Source organism: Rutidosis leptorrhynchoides, chromosome 11, assembly GCF_046630445.1.
Source record: "Rutidosis leptorrhynchoides isolate AG116_Rl617_1_P2 chromosome 11, CSIRO_AGI_Rlap_v1, whole genome shotgun sequence".
Classification (NCBI taxonomy): Eukaryota; Viridiplantae; Streptophyta; class Magnoliopsida; order Asterales; family Asteraceae; genus Rutidosis; species Rutidosis leptorrhynchoides.
This window is the reverse complement of record NC_092343.1, coordinates 105246524-105262396: the sequence shown is the minus strand read 5'-3', so window position 1 is coordinate 105262396 and position 15873 is coordinate 105246524. Positions and strand designations below refer to the sequence as shown.

At 33.3% G+C, this 15873-nt stretch overlaps 1 protein-coding gene across 1 annotated transcript; it reads left to right on the top strand.

Annotated features, from left to right (window-relative positions):
- The first annotated feature begins 12314 nt into the window (after nt 1-12314).
- LOC139877303 (uncharacterized) lies at nt 12315-14376 on the top strand. The gene has a single exon (XM_071864711.1). The coding sequence runs from the start codon at nt 12345-12347 to the stop codon at nt 14103-14105; it is 1761 nt and encodes a 586-aa protein (XP_071720812.1). The 5' UTR covers nt 12315-12344; the 3' UTR covers nt 14106-14376.
- Nucleotides 14377-15873: the final 1497 nt, after the last annotated feature.

The following is a 15873-nucleotide window of genomic DNA, read 5'->3' as shown; positions in this document are numbered from 1 at the left end:
TTGTTTTTATACATATAAACTTATATTAAAAATATTAAATTTTTCAAATATTTACAAACTTAAATATATTGATTTTAAAAAAAATTCACAATATTAATTTAATATTTATATATTAATTTTAAAAACATGGTAAAAAATAAAATTAAAAATCTTTTTGGCTTTTATCCCACTTTAATCAATCAAATATTATCAAAAACATACGCCCCTCTTTTCGGTAAAGTAATTTCGGTTCCATGACCTAATTTAACTCATGACGAATTTTTGAAATATTTTTGGTTGATTGATTAAAGATATTTATACCTTAAGAATAAACGTTAAATTTCGAAGTGATGTAATAAATTTTTGTATGATATCAATAATTTCGGTCGCAAGACCTAATTTTATTGAATACAAATTTAATACTTTATAGCGAACTATTTAGCGTTTATTATCAAAAGGTTAAAAATAAAAATGAAAACTGGACAAACTTACCTGTGAAATATATTTCTTAGTGATATGCTCTAGCCCACTCATAAGATAGTCGGACTAATTGGTTTTCCATAGCTACATAGGCGTAACCTCGAGCATTTAACGTTTTTTCTTCTAAACATATGAACGGTCCATCTCTGCATAAAGTAACAAATTCGGTGTTTGAATAGGTTTGATTCGTCGAACATTTTTCGTCGTGTGACCATTTTCCGCATTTGTGACATCTTTCAAGGTGCCGTGCTCTTCTTTTCGCTGCGGATTTTGATTTTCCTTTACCAAATTGTAACTTATTATTTTCGCATCTGGATTCTTTTCTTTCTCCGTCCAATTTACCTCTTATTAATGATACCAATTCACTTGGAAGTGTGTCATTATTACGTTTAGTGATCAAAGCGTGTAGCATTAGACCATGGTTTAATTCACAGGAAGTCTTCATTTCGAAAAACCTAAAAAAAAAATAAAAATTCAGAATGGGGGGAGAAGACTAGTTCTTTAGGGTCTGCTAGGGAAAGACCATTCGGGTTCCATTTCCGAGAACTACACGAAAACAGAAAATCTAACTCTAACAGAAATACATATTATCCTTTAAAGACTTGATTCTCCCCACACTTAGTTAGCTGTGGTGTTGAAATTGTGATTAACTTCGTTGTCAACTTCCATCGGACTATATATGTAATGTTTAACTCTGTGACCATTAACCTTAAATTCAATCCCATTTGAATTTATTAATTCTACTGTTCCGTACGGGAAAACTCTTTTGACTATGAATGGTCCAGACCATCTTGATTTCAATTTTTCAGGAAATAGCTTGAATCGTGAATTGAAAAGAAGAACTCTGTCTCCTTCTTTAAATTCTTTTGAACTTCTGATTCTTTTATCATGCCATTTCTTTGTTCTTTCCTTATAGATTAACGAATTTTCGTATGCTTCATGTCTTAATTCTTCTAATTCGTTTAGTTGACTTAACCGTAGACGTCCAGCTTCATGTAAATCAAGATTACATGTCTTCAAAGCCCAAAATGCTTTGTGTTCAATTTCTACTGGAAGATGACATGCTTTTTCGTAAACGAGTTTAAAAGGTGTGGTTCCAATTGGAGTTTTATAGGCTGTTCTAAAAGCCCGGAGTGCATCCTCCAATTTAATGGACCATTCCTTCGGATTTGATCCTACGATTTTCTCTAGAATACGTTTTAAAGCTCGGTTGGTATTTTCAACTTGTCCACTTGTCTGTGGATGATATGCGGTTGAGATTTTATGAGTTACTCCATATCTTTTAAGAACTTTCTCAAGTTGATTATTACAGAAATGAGTACCCCGATCACTTATTAAAGCTTTCGGTGTCCCAAACCTTGCAAAAAGATGTTTTAAAAAGTTGACTACAACTCGTGCATCGTTAGTTGGGAGAGCTTGTGCTTCCGCCCATTTAGATACATAATCAATGGCTACGAGAATATATAGATTATTATGAGATTTTAGAAATGAACCCATAAAGTCAATACCCCAAATGTCAAATACTTCACATACTTGAATGACATTTTGTGGCATTTCATCACGTTGACTTATTTTTCCGGCCCTTTGACATGCATCACAGGATTTGCAAAGAAGGTGTGCGTCTTTGTAAATTGTAGGCCAATAGAATCCAGCATCGTAAACTTTTCTTGCTGTTAGTTGAAGCCCATAATGCCCTCCTGTTGGTCCTGTGTGACAATGGTTTAAGATTTTACTAGCTTCATCTCCGAATATACATCGGCGTATTATTCCATCGCGATAACTTTTAAACAAATATGGATCTTCCCATAAATAGTGTTTTATATCACTAAAGAATTTCTTTCGTTTTTGGTACGACAATCCTTTTTCAAGGAATCCACATACTAAATAGTTTGCATAGTCTGCAAACCATGGAATTTCATTATAATCTATTTTCAATAGATATTCATCAGGAAAGTTGTCTTGTATGGCCGATTCATTTAGAACTTCTAATTCGGGATTTTCAAGACGAGAAAGATGATCAGCGGCGAGATTTTCTGCTCCTCTTTTATCTCGGATTTCAGTATCGAACTCTTGTAAGAGTAAGATCCAACGGATTAATCTTGGTTTAGCATCTTGTTTCGAAAATAGGTATCTAAGAGCAGAATGGTCAGTATAGACCACCGTTTTAGCTAGAACGAGATATGAACGAAATTTGTCAAAAGTAAAGACAATAGCAAGGAGTTCTTTTTCAGTAGTTGTGTAATTCGTTTGTGCTCCTTGTAACGTCTTACTAGCATAATATATAGGTTGAAATCATTTTTCAATCCTTTGTCCTAAAACGGCTCCCATTGCAAAATCACTTGCATCGCACATTAGTTCAAATGGTAGATTCCAATTTGGAGTTATCATGATCGGCGCATTAGTGAGTTTTTCTTTAAGAATATTAAAAGATTTGATGCATTCATCTGAAAAGATGAATGGAGCATCCTTTTCTAGGAGTTTATTCATAGGAGTGGCAATTTTAGAAAAATCTTTTTTGAAACGTCGGTAAAAACCGGCATGCCCTAGAAAACTCCTAACTCCTCTAACATTGGTGGGATGTGGAAGTTTAGCAATTACATCTACTTTAGCTCTATCCACTTCAATTCCTTCCTTTGAAATTTTATGACCAAGAACGATGCCTTCTTTAACCATGAAATGGTATTTTTCCCAATTAAGAACTAGATTTGATTGTTCACATCTAATAAGCATTCGTTCAAGATTAACTAGACATGATTCAAAAGTATCACCGAAGACTGAAAAGTCTTCCATGAAAACTTCCATGCATTCTTCTATCATGTCGTGAAAAATCGCCATCATACACCTTTGAAGGGTTGCAGGGACGTTGCAAAGTCCAAATGGCATGCGTTTGTAAGCAAAAGTACCATAAGGGCACGTGAATGTGGTTTTCTCTTGATCCTCGGGTGCTATTGGAATTTGAAAATATCCGGAAAAACCATCAAGAAAACAATAGTAACTATTTCCGGCTAATCTTTCCAACATTTGATCAATGAAAGGTAAGGGAAAGTGATCTTTTCTGGTGGCGTCATTTAATTTTCTATAATCAATACATACACGCCATCCTGTTACAGTCCTAGTAGGAATAAGCTCATTTTTCTCATTTGTAATGACAGTCATGTCACCCTTCTTAGGTACACATTGAACTAGGCTTACCCATGGACTATCAGAAATTGGATAAATTAAACCTGCATCAAGCAGTTTAATAATTTCTTTCTTAACAACATCTTGCATATTAGGATTTAGTCTTCGTTGGCGTTGCACATACGTTTTATGACCTTCTTCCATAAGGATTTTATGTGTGCAATACGAAGGACTTATTCCTTTAATATCATGAATCTTCCATGCAATAGCTGGTTTATGAGCTTTTAGCACAGAAATGAGTTGAGATTTTTCATTTTCAGTAAGAGAAGACGATATTATTACAGGTAATTCAGATTCACCATGTAAATAAGCATATTTCAAATGGTTTGGAAGTGGCTTTAACTCTAATGTCGGTGGTTCTTCTATCCATGATTTATATCGATATCTGTCTTCTTCTTTTAGCATTTGAATTTCTTCTATTGTTGGTTCGTATCCATTAGCCATAAGTGTAGCTAATATTTCAGTTTCATCAATTGGTTCAGTACCTTCTCCTAAAGAACATTCTCCTGCTCCTTGTAATTCTGGAAATTCTTCTAACAATTCTTCATGTGATTCTATAGTTTGTATATAATAACATGTATCATCTGTAGATTGCGGTTGTTGCATTGCTCTATCAACAGAAAAGGTAACACTCTCGTCCTCTATACTTAGGGTCAGTTTCTTACCGAACACGTCTATCATTGCTTTAGCCGTGTTTAAGAATGGTCTTCCTAATACTAGAGGAACTTGAGAATCTTCTTCCATGTCCAGAATAACAAAATCTACTGGAAATACTAAAGTACCAACTTTAACTAGCATGTTCTCCATTATCCTTCTAGGATATTTTACTGATCTATCGGCTAGTTGTATGCTTATTCGTGTTGGTTTCAATTCTCCAAGGTCTAGTTTAGTGTATAGTGAATACGGCATTAAATTTATACTAGCACCTAAGTCTGCCAATGCTTCTATTGAACTAAGACTACCCAGAAGACATGGAATTGTGAAACTTCCTGGATCTGATAATTTTTCTGGTATCTTATTCAACAGCACTGCTGAACAATTAGCATTCATAGTAACGACCGAGAGTTCTTCCATTTTCTTTCTATTTGAGATTAGATCTTTCAGAAATTTAGCATATCTAGGCATTCCTGAAATTACATCAATGAAAGAAAGATTTACATTTATCTGTTTAAACGTATCCAAGAAGTTGGATTGCTCGGCTTCAAGTCTCTCTTTTCTCATTTTACTTGGGTAAGGAAGTGGTGGTTGGTATGGTTTAACATAAGGTTTAGCTTTAACTGTGTTATCTTCATTAACCTTTTCAACTACCGGTTCTTTTTCTTTATCTTGTTCAGGTTGTGGTTCTTGTGGAGTAGGAATAGCTTCATCAGAAATTACAGGTATTTCAGGTGGTTTAAGTGTTGTACCACTTCTTGTGGTAATGGCTTTAGCTGTTTCATTCCTGGGGTTAGCATTTGTATCACTAGGTAGACTTCCCGGTTTTCTTTCACCTATTAACCTTGCTAGGTTGCTCACTTCTTGTTACAGATTTTGAATAGAAGCTTGTTGATTTCTAAATGCTTGAGCATTTTGTTCATTGGTTTGCTTCTGAGATGTGAAAAATTGAGTTTGAGAATCAACTAGCTTCGTCATCATATCTTCTAAATTCGGCTTTTTTCATCGGTTTGTGGTGGTTTGTTTTGAAAATTAGGTCTTTGCTGATTGTAAGTATTATTGGATAGTTGTTGATTACTAGGACCTTGTTGATTGTTGTATGGAACATTTCGATTATAATTCTGGTTTTGATTATAAATTGGTCTTGGCGGTTGATAATTATTCTGATAATTATTTCCAGGCCTTTGGTTTAGATATGAAACATTCTCTCTTTGTTCTATTGTTAGTTCAATACTGAGACAGTCTTTTGTCAAATGTGGTCCTCCACACTGCTCACAACTAATTCGTATTGAGTGTATATCCTTAGTCATCTTTTCCATTCGTCTTTCGACAGCATCTATCTTTACTGAAATGGAATCTAAGTCATGGCTAGAATCGGCTCTAGCTACTTTAGATGATCTAACGATATCTTTTTCTTGGTGCCACTCATGTGAGTGGGAAGCAGTGTTTTTAATAATCTTATAAGCTTCAGTTTCTGTTTTCTTCATAATGGAACCACCAGCTGCTAAGTCTATGTCTTTCCTTTTAGTGATGTCGCATCTTTGGTAGAATATTTGTACTATTTGACAGGTGTCTAAACCATGTTGCGGACATCCTCTCAATAACTTTCCAAATCTGGTCCATGCCTCATATAGAGTTTCATTTGGTTTCTGTGTGAACGTAACAATTTCTCCTTGAAGTCTTACGGCTTTAGATGCCGGAAAGAATTGTTTAAGAAATTTTTCAACTAAAACGTCCCATGTATCAATCGCCCCTTCAGGTAACGATTCCAACCAATCTTTGGCTTCTCCCTTTAAAGTCCAGGGAAATAACATGAGATATATCTGTTCATCTTCCACTTCTCTTATTTTAAATAAAGTGCAGATCCTATTAAAGGTACGAAGATGTTCATTTGGATCTTCCTTCGGCGCACCACTAAATTGGCATTGATTTGTCACCATGTGTAGGATTTGTCCTTTGATTTCATAATCTGGCGCATTAATGTCAGGTTGAGTAATTGCGTGACCTTGGCCAGTGCGTTTAGCTCTCATTCGGTCTTTCATACTTAAAGGTTCCAGATTCTCCATGATTGAATTTGTTGAATCTGAATCACTAGAGGATTCTGATTTAATAGTTCGTTCCTCAACAATCTCTGTTTGAATGATTGGTGGTTCCGGAGGAAAAATTAATGGTTCAGGATCTATGAATTGTCCCTGAATATTCTCCGGATTCTCAATTGTGAGGTCGGGTTCAAAAAATGGATTATCGGAAATTTGAATTGGAGTACTTGGTCGACTGGATGACGATTCTAAAGAAAAATCAACGGCGACAATATTTGCTAGATGTCTTGATCGAGTTACAGGTGGTGAACGTACAAAAGGTGGTGAACGTTTTGCTCGGTGCATTCACTGAATATCCTATTAGTTTTTAAAAAGGAAGAAAAATTATATAAGTTATCCAATTAATAGACTTTTCTGATTTTGCCCACGTTTTGAATAGCCAAAAGATGCAGCAGAGGGGCAGGATTCGTTTGGTCTCAATATAATTGAGTACTGTTTGGCTCCAATAACCCGGTCCACGTACAAATCCAACTATTACTACGAACCAGAAAATTTTGATGTCTATCAATTTAACCGCTTAAAATAATTTTTCGTAATTTAAAAAAATTTAGAGAAGAAGTAGAAAATTCTATGTCCTAAAAACTAGAATGGCGAGAAATAAGAAAGAAAAAGAGCGCGTCGGTATTAAAATTGGAGAAATAAGAAAGAAAAAGAGTGACTTATAAAACTTTAAAACACTCGACTAACCCAACCTTATTATTATCACTAACTTAAAATTAAAATTGCAAATTGAGATTACTAATTGGAGTGATAATTGATACATAGGTAAAAGGCGTCGAAAAATAAAAATAAGAAAGTAGCGCGTTAAAACTTAAAAAGGAACTAAAAACTAAGAATTAAAAGTTGCGTCTAAAAATATTAAAGCTTACAAGTAAAACTATATTCCAAATGACAATATCTTAAAAAGGTACTAAAATAAAAAACAAATGGCGTCGTAAAATTCCAAAGCACCTAAATCTTAGTCTAAAGAAAAAGCACTTAAGGGATTTTACGGCAAAGTCTAAAAATCTAGAAATAAAAATAACTATGGCAAAAACTATGATTTAAAACTAAATACGAGCGAAAAATACAAATATTACGCTAAAACGAATAAAAAAAGACAAAATATAAAAATATACTAAAAGTTGTAAAAAGTACAATTTTTATAAAAATATTATTTTTATATTATTTATTTTATAAAATTATTAATTTTATAAATTATTTAAACTATTTAAACTAAATAATACAAAATAATAATAAAAACTAAATTATATAATAATAATAATACCCTAATTAGGGTTTAATTAATAATAATAATAATATATACTACGTAATTAATGCTGTTTTAGGGTTGACTGTGGCCTGTCAGAAGACCTCCGCGAGTGCGGATAGTCCCAGTTCAAAACCTCCGCGAGTCGCGGAGGGTTAAATATAAGCTGAGAAAGGGTTCGTTTTTTACTCAGGTTCAATTAAAATTTAATTTTTTTTTATGTTTTTCTGTTTTATCAAATATATATATATATATATAAATAAATATTTCTATAAAACAATAAAATACTTATATTTAAACTCAAAAATAAAAATACTTTTTAAATTTATATATTTTTTTAACAAACTCTTTTTGTATTTTTATATTTTTAAAAATTTATATTTTTATACGAAGAACTTAATAAAAACTTTTACAAAATTATATTTTTTTTATATCATTAGCGTTGCGCTTTCGGCGTTTAAGTTCCCCGGCAGCGGCGCCAAAAATACTTGATGTCGTGCAAGGTGTAAGTGAAATAGCTTATATTTTACAACGAAATACTATTAAATACGATACAATTTTACACAAGATATTTATTTATTTATAGAATGGATATACTTAAACCTTGCTACAACACTTATAGGCAGTGTACCTAATCGTACAGTAGTGTAGTTTTTAGTAAGTCCGGTTCGTTCCACAGTAATCTTTTAAACAAAGCTTAACGCTATATTAGTTTTAATTTATAAAAATACAAATATATATAAGTAATATTATTATTATAAAAGGGGGTTTTTTACCGTTTAATGACCGGTTTGTCGATTTTAAAACTTTAGTCGCAGTTAAAACCTAATGTAAAATATTAAAAATAAATATAACTTAATTTAAAGCGTAAAGTAAATAACGATAATGAAATTGCGATAAATAAAAGTGCGATAAAATAAACTTGCGATAATTAAAGAGTGCGATAATTAAAAGTGCAATTAAATACAATGACAATAAATAAAATATAATAATTAGAAGTGCAATTAAATATGAAAATAAAGGAATTATGCTTATTTAAACTTCCGTAATCATGATGTTTGACGCGTTGATTTTAGTTTATTCCCATGGGTTAATTGTTCTTTGTCCTGGATTATTCAATATGTCCGTCTGGTTTTTGTCCAAAACAGTCCATCAGTCATAAATATAAAGTGCGAGCATCCTCGTCAAATTATCCTTATACCCGAAGTTAAATATTCTAACTAATTGGGGACTTACACTGTAACAAGATCTTAATACTTTGTTTAATAATTACACCAGAATATCGACTGCGTGTAACCCAAGGTTTTACTACTTTGTTATCAATTATGCCAAGTGTCCTTGTACATAATTTCACCCCTGTTTTAATAATTCTAGTGACTACTAATCCATTCCCGTGTCCGGTTATATGAAGGATTATTCGTACATATAAATATCCCGATCATCGTGTCCGATCGAGTGTATATGGTTATTTATAGGGACGTCCAATTGTAAATCTTTATATTAAAATTAACAAACTATCATTTAGTTAAACAAGTATAAAGCCCATTAATAGCCCATAGTCTAATTTCCACAAGTGTCGTTCTTTTATTCAAACCCCAATTATGGTACAAAGCCCAATTACCCAATTTTAGTATTTAGCCCAACATCATGATTACTTCGTTTTAAATAAGCATAATAATAACTTAGCTACGAGACATTAAATTAAAAAGGTTGAACATAACTTACAATGATTAAAAATAGCGTAGCGTTACACGGACAGAATTTCGACTTACACCCTTACAATATTCGCTAACATACCCTTATTATTATGATTTAAAATTAAAATTAAAATTAAAATATATATATATATATATATATATATATATATATATATATATATATATATATATATATTTTACGTATGATGAATGAGAAAAAGATGTGTAAAATTCGGCCGAATGCTCGGCCTTTTAAAGGTGGATTTCTGACTTTTTGGGCTCCGCGAGTGCGGCCTTTTTAGTCTTCAAAGCTCCGCGAGTGCGGAGCTGTGGATTCCAACTCACACAAGTTTGGCTTCTAGCTTACCGACGGATTATATAATATAATATAATATATATATTAATTTTAAGAATTAATTATATATTATATTATATTCATGTGCATAGTTGACTTGTAATTTTTAGTCCGTTGCGTCGAGCGTTGAGAGATGATTCTGGTCCCGGTTCCGGATTTTCGAACGTCCAAGCGTACAATTTAATATCTTGTATTTTGTGTTTCGAATCTTGTACTCTTGTAATTTTGAGACGTTTCTCATCAATAATTGGAACCACTTTGATTGTATTTTGTACTTTTGAGCTTTTTGGTCGTTTGTTTCTTCAATTCGTCGAATATGTCTTTTGTCTTCACCTTTTATTATTTAAACGAATATTACTTGTAAATAGGACAACTGCAACTAAAAGCTTGTCTTTCTTGAGGAATAATGCTATGAAATATATGTTCGTTTTTAGCATTATCAACACCAAAACCCCAACATGTGCACTATTAACCCATATTACGTTTGACCACGTTTGACTTATGTTAAAATACCATTTTAACCCAAAATCACTTCCCACGATTATATTCATTCAAAAATGCCATTTAACACTTAACAAAAGTGTTTAACATCCATTTAACCAAAACTAGTGTCATTACCAAATTCGATCCAATCAAAGTCAACCCATTTTGACATAAGTCCCAAAACGCCCAAAAACCCTAACGGCTAGTGATTATACTTCCAAAACACCAATTAGCACTTAAATCAAGTATTTACATACTTGACTCACCAAAACTTGACTCAAATCTTAGTTTGACACTAAATCAAAGTCAACACCCATTTTTGACCAACTAACATGTTCTTATGAACATCTATACACTAACACATTCATAATCTAGTGATTTACACCCAAAACCATGATCAAAATCGTCATCAAACCCTAAACCCACAATAATCGGGTTCACATACACTAACAATACCCAAAACCCCTAAATATCGCAACAAATGGGGTTTATAACCCTAACAAGCATAAGCCCTAAACACAAACAAGAATCAAACACTACAATTCGGATTAGGGTTTACCTCAAGTACCAAAACGAGCTCTAGTAGCTAGAAACACCAACAAACACCAAGAACCACTCCAATTTGGGCAAAAATCACCATCTTCATCACCATTTGAAGCTTCCTCTCTCTAGAACTCTCCTCTCTCTCTCTCTAAGATGTTTGGTGAGAGAGAAATGGGTGTGAAATGAGTTCAAGATAAGGTTGGATCAGTTTTGGAGCTTAAAACCCGTCCACAAATTGAAAAGGCCAAAACACCCCAAAAGATACCCTTAAAAACGAGTTAAAAATGTCACTTTAGCGACTTTGTCGCGTTTCGCGACGACCTGTCGCGTTACGCGACAACCAGGACGCGACAACACCAACTTGAACGCGATAAAGTGGTCAGGTGGGGGATTTCCAAGCCGTCGCGTTTCAACCTATTTCATCGCGATCCGCGATGAACCAAAACGCGATACATGTGCTCCAAACGCGATACATGCAGCTCACTTTCATTTTTCAGTTTCCAGCTTCAATTTAAAAGTTCAGGGACTGAGGTTGACAGATTCTAATTCTGATGTAAATTCTGAAAATGCATAAGTGTTAGGTTCCCTTTTAGTGGTGCTTTCTGATGCACACATTTACCGACACTTTCAGGAACATTTTCTTATGCACAAAATTCAGGATCTTACAAAAACACCGGACTAAAACTAAAACTAAGCAAACAACATAGGAAACATAAACTATCAAGATACAACAATAGAATAACGCTAATACGAACAAGCCAACAAAGCCATCAAAGAATCAAACAAGACTTTTGTCGTCATACTAGCTTTCTTGCCATGAGCCACCGTTTTACCAAACTTACCCTCGACTTGTCTAAAAGTGACCGTCTTGCCAGGTCTTGAAGCTTCAACAACCGGAGCTTGATCCTCCATATACAACCCCTGATTATAATCAACACGAGACCCTGAAGCCAAAGAGGAAACCCCTTTTGGCAAAAGCATTACCCACACTCTTTACCTCAAGAACCGCAAGCCAAATCTTCACCTCGCTCTTGACAAAAACAAGAACCTCATCAACTTGCTTCTTCTTCTTTTAAAAATTTTTCTTTATACCCCTGTTCTAGTTCTAGCTATAGGGTTAAACTAAAGTCAATAAATGTACAAATTATAAGCATAATGTACCAATTATTTTGAGTAAATGGTTACTTTAGATTTCATCAATAAATTCACTTAAATAACTACGCAAGTCATATTCTGTTGTCATACAAAGTAGTACGGAGTAGTAGAATGCACTTTTGTACCATTTCAACTTGTAACAAACCCACAACTGATTAAAGCCCACAAATTTCACATCCATTCTCCTTATAAAATCCCCAAAATACCCATCTCTTCATTCCAATTGTAACACACAAAAAAGTCACTTTTTCACCAAGTTAGGTTAATAGTGTTGATAAATACAGTAGTTAAATACAAACCAACAGCTAATGAGCTCATAGCTTTCACATTCTTTATAATTGTGAAAACCCAAAAATACCCTTCACCTCAAAATTCTCATTAAATTTCAAAGGGGTGTTTTAGTAATCCCAACCACCACAGCACTCTGTGTAACACTTATCATAACAGAATAAACACGATTAACACCATCAATGCAACATACCTCATTTCTTCACCGGATAAGTTCGCCGGAAAATGGGTTAGTTTCCGAAATGTCACCGGAAAAATCAGAACTTGCTAAAAATTCAAGATTTTGGAGATCCGCAGACCAAATTTCATCATTAATCACTCTCTCTCATTCAATTAAAGTCTTTTTATCAAGATGGAATTTAATAAGAACCAAGCTCAATGAAATCCTCCCAATTCTCGTCGGATTTCCGCCGGAATTTCAAGATTCCGGCGACAACTCAACTCTCTCCGGCGTAATTGAAGGAATTGAAGAAACGGTTTTATTTACCACCAAATTAGCTCAAAAATGCATCGATCAATCGTACAATGGGAAGCTGTTAATGCAGAGTGATCTTGATATTATATCTGTGAAATTATACAAACATATACAATGTTTGTATGAATATAAAAGCAGTTGTTATTCAATTGGGGATACTGCAATTGTGGTTTCAAAACCTGGGCCTAATTCTTCAAAAGATGACGTCAGGTTTTATGTTAAAGATTTGATATCAAGGTTTAAAATTGGGAATAATGAGATGAAGAAACAAGCATTGATTTGTTTCAATGAAGATGAGATGTTTTTAAAGATTGCAATGGAAATTGAAGGGTTTGTTCATGTTTTAATTGAGTTGTTGAGTATTAATAATAAAGATTTGGGGATTCAAGAGGAGGTTTTGAAATCAATTGATGTAATTTGTAAGTTTGACGAGTTTATTAGGGTTTTGGTTTCAATTGGTGTTATTGGTTCTTTAATTAGGGTTTTGGAAGGTGGAAGCTATCTGAGTAAATGTTTGTCCACCAGGTGTTTGATGAAATGCACAGCTGAATCTGAAAACGCGTGGTCGGTTTCGGCTCACGGTGGAGTGACTTCGTTGTTGAGAATTTCGGCTAGTGAGAATGATAGTAGTGGTGAGTTGGTTGGTTTAGCTTGTGGGGTGTTGAAAAATCTTGTTGGTGTTTATGAAATCAAGCGGTTTATAGTTGAAGAAGGTGCACTTACAATTTTCGTTAATCTTGTTAAGTCTCGAAACGAAGTATCTCAAATCAGTGCTATTGAGTTTCTTCAAACTATTGCCTTTGGGGATCAATTAGTGGCTGATTCTATTGTTAACGAAGGTGGGATTCGTGTTTTGGTTCATGTTTTGGATCCAAAGTTGTCGTTTTCTTCAAAAACTAGAGAGACGTCTATAAGGGCGATCATGAGTTTGTGTTCTGATTCGACAGGATTGGATAGGTTATTGAGTTACGGTTTCATGAATCACATTCTTTATTTTCTTCACAAAGGTGATATTTCAGTTCAAGAATCGTCATTAAAAGCTGCGTTTTGGTTAAGTGGGGTATCGGATGATTTCAAGAAAGCAATGGGGGAAGCAGGATTTATGCAAGAAGTAGTCAAATTAGTAACTGCAAAGTCGTTTGAGGTTCGTGAAATGGCATTTCGTACGTTGTCAAATTTGGTTTCAATTCCTAAAAACCGAAAAAGATTTGTGGAGAATGATCAAAATGTGAGCTTGCTTATGCAATCGATTGATCAAGAAGAAGGAAATTTAAGTCATAAAAAGCTTTTACTACCAATAATCATGTCATTATCAGGATGTAATAGTGGCCGAAAGAAGATTTTGAATTCTGGGTACTTAAAAAACATTGAAAAATTAGCTGATGAGGAAGTTTCAGATGCTAGAAAGATCGTTAAGAACTTATCGTCGAATAAATTTGTTCGTTTGGTTAAAGGGATTTGGCACTAACTCAAATCTTGTATTCATGTATATCTTAGATTTTGTTTCTGTCATGTTAAGTAGGTGTTTAGTTGTCGTACAAATTGTGTAATAAGATTGTAAAGTGAACGAAAGTTTAGCAATTTTTTGTTCTTTATTTTTCGGGAGCTCATAGTGTACTTTATCTCGTGTAAGTGTACTATTTAGCGAATTAGTAGGTGAGCTCATAGTTTCAACTTTATCTCGTGTAAGCAATTGCTGAACCATAAGTTATGCAAAGGAAAATGGTGATGTTTATAAGTTGATGGTACTATTTGTTTTATGGATAGAAAGTTCATTAATTTGTGAGATTTATATTAAATTTAGATCTAAGAAAACAAAAGGTAGACAAAAGTATCTGTCAGCTTCTATCTTAATTTGTAATTTGCCCTGTGATTTCAGGATTTTGTTTTTGTAGGGTGCACATGGGGTTGTATTAAAGGTTTTGTGTGTCTTTCAAAATAAAACATAGAAAAGTTCATGTGTAGCAGAACCATAAGTTATGCAAAGGAAAATGGTGATGTTTATAAGTTGATGGTTTTTATAAAGAATTGCAGTGATGAAATAATTTGTAATTTTATGGATGAAAATTCATTAATCTTATGAAAGTGAAGTGATTTCTAAGAAAACAGAACGTATGACTAAAGTATGTATCAGCTTCTTTCTGAATTTGTTACTAGCCTTGTGATTTAAGGATCATATTTTATAGCGTGCACATGGGGTTGTATTGAAGGTTTGTGCTTATCTCACATGGGGTTGTATAGAAGGTTTTGTGCATATCTCATCATAAAAATAGCTAAAGTTTTTTCGTTCAAGTTATGCATACAATGCATACAGAGCGAGTATATTTACTTAGATTTATGCGGTCTAACCGGTTATTCGAAAATTATTTGTGACCTATTTTCTGACCACGCCAATATATGTTTCTAGTAAAGTTTGAACCTTAGAACTGTTGTGAATATATTGAGACCCCGAGCACAAGGCTAGCTTGGAATGGTTACATGTAATAAAGGGAAGGCTATAACTCTAGGGCACCTGTTTTTGATGTGGAATGTAATTTTGTGATTGTAAGCATATGGGTATTAAACTACTACTAGTATGTTTCTATAATGGATATCTTGGTACTTGAATCAAACAAGAGTGCAGAAAGAATATAATACTATTACTAGTGAAATGACCTATGGTATTACGGGTTTATTTAAACAAAAAAGTTCAATGATATATTTTAGGTATTAAATAAATGTAAATGTAAATGTTAAAGTCATTTAGTTTAATGACCCGTGGAACCACGGATTCCAACTAAGAAACTTGTTGTTGTTTTTACAAACATATTGATGTACTTAACTTGGTCAGAATAAATGAACTACAACACCAATCGGATGCTAGTCCGTATATAACCCTAAAACAATATTGGAAAATCGAAGTAAAACTTACTACAATACCCTTTTTTTGGTACAAAAACAAATACTCCGCATATCTTATCTTTATCGAACGAAGGAAAAAAATACTAAAACTTGACCTTTTGTTTTTGCACGCCTCACACACCAAGAAAATCCTTAGGGTTTATTTATTTATATCTAATATATATACACTCCGTATAATACATTACATATCTTTAATTAGGAATGAATTAAAGATGAATTAGAATAAAAATATACCTTAATATGTCGATAAAAAATATTTAACAGAAAGATCATGTTTTAAAAATATTATTTGTTTTTATGTTTTTTTTCTTCTAATTTTTAATTAGGTAATTAAT